This window comes from Cervus canadensis, chromosome Y, assembly GCF_019320065.1.
Source record: "Cervus canadensis isolate Bull #8, Minnesota chromosome Y, ASM1932006v1, whole genome shotgun sequence".
Classification (NCBI taxonomy): Eukaryota; Metazoa; Chordata; class Mammalia; order Artiodactyla; family Cervidae; genus Cervus; species Cervus canadensis.
Window position 1 is genome coordinate 996,714 of NC_057420.1, and position 7,336 is coordinate 1,004,049.

Genomic DNA, 7,336 nt, shown 5'->3' on the forward strand with positions numbered 1-7,336 from the left:
CAGCCCGGGGATCAGCTTCCCAAGAAAATGTTTGTAGATGGCTTTTCAGAGTTGACTAGCTGCTGCCCTTGAATTGTTGAAAAGTTATGTGTAGGTATGGACTGATCTGCAAAGTTATTTCTGATGTCACCCAGGTTTATGCACCTGCTACAATCTTATCATTGCCCCTTCCTTAAAGGTCTTTAAAGGATTATTGATTTTAGGGGACATAAGCACTGATGTAAAAGAATAAAATAGTCTTGATTCTGCACTCAACCAAGACTCGACTCGGTTCTCTATACTTCGCAGACACTGCTTATCCTAAAGGAACACCTGGACTTCACCAGAGCTGAGTCCCCGAAGCTGATAAGAAAGGAAATACAGAAAACAAAGCATAGATATGCAATGGTAGAGAGGAAGATGAACATTTATATATACTAAAGATTCACCCTAAGGGGAAAATAAGTGTAGGAAAGGCAAAGAAAAGAATCGATGTAGAAAAAATGCACTAGTTTTAATAAATAAATAAATAAATGTATAATAAGCGTGGGAAATGGAAGAAGACAATAAAAAAGTAGAAAATAAAACTCTACAGAGCAGCAAAAGACCAACTTAGAGACAAAGTTCTAAAACTAAAATAAAGTGAAAAAAACGTCATTAAATTGGTAAAGTGAACAAAGGAACCCGAGTGTTTATCTACAAGTATAAAACTAAGTAAAGCACTAACCGGAAAACAAAAGTAGACCTAGGTTCTAGGTGGGCAATAAGGCAGTTAAAATAAATCTAACAAATATGTTGAGAGGAAAAAAATGAACAGATATACAGTCTTAAACAGTGGGAGATAAAATCATTTATACAGGTAAAGTTTAACTACCAAGGGGCGGGAAATACAGTACGAAAAACAAACAAAGGAGTAAATGTAGATAACAAAATTAGGAGGATTAAAAATTGTCAAGTTAAATTTAGAAGAAGACTGAGGAAAATAAAAGAAAAAAAGTTCTACAGAACTGCAAAAGCTGAACGTACAAGAAACGTTGTATAGCAGGAGTAAAGAAGATGTCACACACACACACAGAAAAAAAGCTCCAAAGCTTCTTTTGATTCCGTAATGAAATTAACAATGACAACTACTGCAGTTGTGGTGAGGGCGGGAAGAAAGAAAACAAATAAGTCCAAAAGAATCTACAGAGCAAATCAAAAGAGAGGAAGAACATACGTTTATCTTGAGTCACTGCTGTCAGAGTGCTTTCCTTCACTTGTATTCACAGGCCACCTCACCTCCCTCGGATACCCGTCATCGGTGTGCTGATCTCTGGACCTGGTGTGGGGGCACCTTACATTCTAATCTGGTCCCACTCCTATGTGTTCTTGCCTGCAAAGTCCACAGCCATCAGAAGTAGTGGGTTTTCTTTCGTTGTGGTTGTTGTTGGTTGATTGGTTGGTTTGCAGGAGGGATCTCTCAATGACTTGTTTATCTATTGCTTAGACACAGTCTTCCTAGGTGATCGTGTGCGTTTAATCTGCAGTTTGTACACCTGGTAGGGAGGTTCTGGGCCTTCTTCCTTAGCTACACTGCTGCTGAGTTTCATGGGGGTTTCACGTCCATTTCTGCATGTGGTTTGTCCACTGGGGTTTGCTCCTGAGGTTGCCTTGGAGTCCTTGGGTTTGCCCCTTTGAGGGCCAGGTGTGGAGGTGGTGCAGCAGATTGGGTCACAGAGGTTCTGGCAAGTGCCATGTGCTCAGGGGTTTGGCAATAAGGACCCAGGCTAATATAGTGCTCTAGAAGGGCATGACAATCCGTATTGGCCAATACGCTCCAGGATTCTTGCATGGAGAATCCCCTCCATGATAGAGAATCCTGCCACAGTCTCCAGGGTAGAAAGGAATCTGACAATCCTGAAGCGAAACTGAGAGCAAAGACGGACGAGTACTTGGGCCATGGCAGCTCTGCCCGAGTGAGTGTTGAGCATGAAGGCGACACAGTTGCTTGGCTTGCGGGGACCCTGGCAGTGCCAAGTGTACAGGGACTTGGAGTGCCTCCACTGCAGGAATTAAGGCCCTGTCCGAATTTTTCTTTGAGCCTATTGTAGCTGGCAATCTGAAGGCCTCTTTGGCTAGTCTTTCTCCGTAGACCCATGCATTCAGGCCCTTCGAGGGCTTTCCTGTCTGGGGTCCTTCCCTGTTTGTTCAGCGTGTCAGGCACATAGCGGGACCCCCCAGGCTGGGTCCTACTCTGTCATTTGGAGCATCAGGTACTTAAAGGCGCTCCCTGGGTGGAGTCTTACTCTGTAATTCAGTGATCCAAGTGCTTGATGGGGCCAACCTCTCTTTTATTCAGCTGTGATGCAGGCGTGTGGGGAGACAGAGGCTGTCCTGATGGTTCCACCCCCTATACATGACTCAGCAGTGTCACCTTCTTCCCATGGCCGCCTGGCTTACCTGGACAGGCTTTTCCCACATGATCTCCTCATTTGAGCATCCCATCAATTTGTCTCTAACCAGTAAGCAGCAGACCATGGCCAGGGATTTCTCCACAATCTCTAGGAACCATCTGCTTCCTGCTGCACCTTCTACAGGACCTGTGTCCCTCTCTGGGGTGTGAATGACAGTGGAAAGGACTGTCTCATTCTCATCCCTTCTAGGCTGCCACAGATGTGCTGTTTCACTCTCAGCCTTAAGTGTTTCTCCTCTGATGCAGACAGTTGCTCCCATGTGGAGATCGGACACCTACTTCAGGTCTCCCACGCCCTGAGGACAGGCCCAATCCTACTAACATGCATGTCTCCTCCCCCCACCCCCTAATTATTGCATCCTTCTGATTGTTTGTGGTTCCATCTATTACTTTCCTCTGTTCAGGCAGTCCTGTCTGCTCTCAGCTGAAGTTCTACAAGCACTTGTGTCTGAAGGTGTATTCCTGATGGATCCGTGGAGAGAGATGTACTCCCTGTACACCTCCCCCTCCACCATCTTGTGCTTCTCAACTTTTTGACTATTAGAAATAAGACTGCTCTGAACATTGAGGCTTGTCCTAGGTGACTAAGCAGCCAGTGCACACCAGGAAGACAGCACCTCATGGAAACCACAGGGAATCCCACTATGTCAACAAAGACTGCCCCCCAGGGGTACATCTAAGGCTGGCTGACCCTGCTAGCCCATTAGGAACAAAGGGACTGTGCTGAAGCACACAACTCATTCCCCTATCCTCCAGCGCCAACAACCTCAATGAGAGACCTTGGGAACTAGATGGGTAGGCATGATTCCACAGGGTTTCCTCCAAGAGGCTGGAAGCTTGTGGCAGCTATTCATGGAAATGAATTCCACCATGGTCTCAACTGTGAGGAGACACCCAAAGGAGCTTCTGCCAGGAAAACAGGATGAGAAGAAATTTGTGAGGGCGCATGTTGAGAAGCCCTGTGCACATGAGGCTCACACACCACTGGGCAAGCTGCACCCCTTCCTTCCTGGGAATACTAGTCAGTCGCAGCTGGTCATTTCCTTCTTGGGGTCATCCAGCACAACCCAAAGCATGCATTTGTCTGCCTCATCCACATCACCATGTTAAAACTGAAGCCTGGGTATTACATCTGGGGAGGTGACAATTAGTCCTCGAATTGAAACAAGACAGTGCCAAGTAGCGCCAGAGCAAGTGTATGTATTCAGTGCATTCTCACCGTTGAGGACGGGGCTTTTACACTGGAGACTAGAAAACTGAGGAGAGCTAGATGAAGACTGAGAAAAGGAGGTGGGATGGAAAAGGTTTCTCATAAGTGGCCCAGAATTGAATGGCCTTCAAGGTGCATTTCCTCCTACCAGTTGTAGGAGGAAAGGGAAATTATTCTCAGTTCCACAGCCTAATTATCATGGATGGATTTGAGGTAAGAAAACAAAAAGTAGATAATAATGTAACGTGAGACAGACTCGAAGGAAAGGCTGAAACCTGGCTGTGGGGCAAGTTTGGAGGAGACACACTCTCCCTGACATGTGGCCCATCTGTGTTGGTGTAGAGAGATGAGGATGGCAGGTGAGTTTGGAGGGCTCTTATGGATGATGAAAAATGCCTCATTTCTGCCAGCAATTCAACTGAGCTGCTCCGCATCCACCATCAGAAGTTTCAGGATGAGGCTTTGTGATGCTAAGGCTGGGGGAAGGCTGCCATTGGCTGGGGAATGGACTTACTGACCTCATAATCATAAGGGTGTGGTCCCCTACATATAGGGGTGTTCAGGGGCTCTGGAGCAGGCCACTGGGTGTCTTCAAAATGACCAGAGTTGCCTCACTGGCCCTGCCCAGAGGGGGCAGCCATGGCCTCCGAGGAGCTGTATGAGGTTGAAAGGATCATTGACAAGAAGCAAAACAAGAAAGGGAAGACGGACTATGTGGTTCAGTGGAAAGGCTACGGCAGGGAGGATGCCACATGGGAGCCAGAGCAGCACCTGGTGAACTGCGAGGAGTGCATCCACGACTTTAACCGGCACCACACCGGGAAGCAGAAGGAGGACACCCTCACTAGAGCCAAGCGGACCTCCCCAAACAGGGGCCAGAATCAGATCTCCAGATCCACCAAGAGCAGCTTCTCCAAGGCCGCCCCCAAGGCCCTAGTGGTGGGCAAGGAGCACGAGGCCAAGAGCAGCCCGCTGTTTACTGCCAGCCAGAAGTTCCAGGAGAGCTCCGCACGGGGCCTGGCCACCTAAAAGAACATGGACCTGGCCCGGTTGGGCAACAGGATTCTCGTGCCCAAGAGCCCCATAAAGAGTGGGACTGTGCTGGACAGCTTTCAGGACGAGAGCCCCGAGAATCCGGACCCCATGGAGCAGGGGCCAGAAGACACAGCGGCCCCAGAGGCAGTGGCCGAGAAGCGGACCGGGGCCCTACTGAGCCCGGGGGCGGAGCTGGTGATGATGGGGAGCCGGCCCTGGATATACCCATTGTTGCCACGGGCGGCGGGCCCCGTGAAGGCCGCCATGGCCACGGGGCTGGCCGTGAAAGGGAATGGCACGTCCCATTTGGTGGACGCACTGCCGGCCAATTGCACGAGCCCCCTGCAGACGTCAGTCATGGGCGTGAAAGCTGGGAAGAAGAAGTTCATGAAGGACAGGCGAGACCAGCCCTTTAAGAAGCAGCTGCGCTTCAGTGTGCGGCAGAGGGAGAGCGCCTACAGGTACCGGGACATTGTGGTCCGGAAGCAGGACGGCTTCACCCACATCTTGCTGTCCACCAAGTCATCCCAGAACAACTCGCTGAACCCGGAGGTGATGAAGGAGCTGCAGAGCGCGCTGAGCATGGCCAACGCCGACGACAGCAAGCTGGTGTTGCTCAGCGCCGTGGGCAGTGTTTTCTGCTGCGGCCTGGACTTCCTCTACTTCATCTGGCGCCTGCCAGATGACCGCAAGAGGGAGAGTGCCAGAATGGCTGAGGCCATCAGAAACTTCGTGAACACCTTCATCCAGTTCAAGAAGCCTATTGTCGTAGCTGTGAATGGCCCGGCCATTGGGCTAGGAGCATCCATCCTGCCTCTCTGTGATGTGGTCTGGGCCAACGAAAAGGCAGGGTTCCAGACGCCCTATACCACCTTCGGACAGAGTCCAGACGGCTGTTCCACTGTCACGTTCCCCAAGATTATGGGAGGAGCATCTGCCAACGAAATGCTGTTCAGAGGGCGGAAGCTAACAGCACAGGAGGCCTGCGGCAAAGGGCTGGTCTCCCAGGTGTTCTGGCCTGGGACCTTCACCCAGGAAGTCATGGTTCGCATCAAGGAGCTCGCCTCTTGCAACTGCGTCGTGCTGGAGGAATCCAAGGCCCTTGTGCGCGGCAACATGAGGCTGGAGCTGGAGCGGGCCAACGAGCGGGAGTGTGAGGTGCTCAAGAAGATATGGGGCTCCGCGCAGGGCATGGACTCCATGCTCAAGTACCTGAAGAGCAAGATCGACGATTTCTGACTGTCCGGCCACCCGACCTCACCAGGGCGCGCAGTGCCGGACCTCACGGCCTGGGCCAGGCTCCTACCGAGCTCCCTCTGGGAAGCAGGACTTGAGACAGACAAGCTATTTATTGCCAAGGAGTTCTGAGGTACTGTAGCTTTAAAATAAATAACTACATAACTCCTTTGGTGAAACGTCATTGTTTTATACTTAATACACACGAGTATAAAAGTATAATGGTGAGCTCTGGCTTGCTCCTTGAGACTCTCATTCTTGTCCTCTTCGGCTAGGAATGTGTATGTATAAAGATATTTTCTAGGTTTAGGTGTCAGAAAAGTCTGAAACAATGTGTGTTTATCTTTTTTTTTTTTTTCTTCTAAAAGAAAAGAAAGGGGTGATAGCAGGCCTCGCCATCCCTGCTGCAAATCGAAATATGGAAAAATCTGAGATGTGCCTTATCTCTAAAAGGTCCAAAGCCTCAGAGATAGAAAATTCTAAATCAAATGGAAGACTTATCTTTTAGGATGAGTCCTTCTGGGTAAACACCCACTGATGGACATACCCCAAAAGTAAATATGCCTCGGATTCATGCTGAAATATCAATTGATTGTTCCCTGTTGTTCAAAGTCTGATTCTTACCCAGTTAACAGGAAGAAACCACTCTCGCTAACAGAAAGCATCTTTTGCAGGATTAGTGAATCACTGACTAGCTTCAGTATGGTAGCTTAAGTTATAAGTTAATCTTAGCAGGTTTATAATTAGGTTTTCTGACCCTTTTGAAAAATAACTACATGAGTGCTTCTTGTGGCTAGGTGAGCTCTACTCCTTTATATAGTTTTGGTTTTCTCTTTGCAGATGTGATTGATGTATTACACCAAAAATGAAAAGCATTTGCATGCTTATAAACTGTACTTTTTAGGTTCACTTAGAATGTACTTTATTGAACAAGTTAAAATTCTTTTGGCACACTATTCAATGCAGAAACTCCTTTTAAAGAGAACTGCCTTATTATATCGACATTTCATGTTCTCAGTCTCTGCTTTCACATCTACACACCATACCAAGGAGAGGATGTTATGTGAGAGTGCCTTGTGGACATAGATGTCTGCATTCCTGCCGGTGCTGGGGACGTTTCCAGAAGCCTGTCTCCTGGCAGGCTTCTGAGCTTGCAATCATATGGAATGGATGAAGAGTGAAATAAAATCAAAACCTTATTTCAGTACAGTTTTGAAGTTTCTACTTGGAACCGACCACCTCCCGGCCTTGTGGAGAGCTTACAGAGTGTAAATCTGCCTTTACTTGGACGGGTTGGTGCAGTAGTTTTGCACCCATATGACCTACTTTTGGCGTTCTGGAGGTTGAACTATATATAAACTGTACAATCGATCAAGTTTCTATAGAATACACATTCACCTGTGAAAACTAGTTAAATAAATTGA

General features: G+C 48.2%; 1 protein-coding gene across 1 annotated transcript; it reads left to right on the forward strand.

Moving 5' to 3' along the window:
- Positions 1 to 4,280: 4,280 nt before the first annotated feature.
- On the forward strand, positions 4,281 to 5,915 carry LOC122436451 (chromodomain Y-like protein). The gene is given in 1 exon segment (XM_043460250.1): positions 4,281 to 5,915. A coding segment is annotated over 1 exon segment (1,635 nt).
- The last annotated feature ends 1,421 nt before the right edge of the window (positions 5,916 to 7,336 follow it).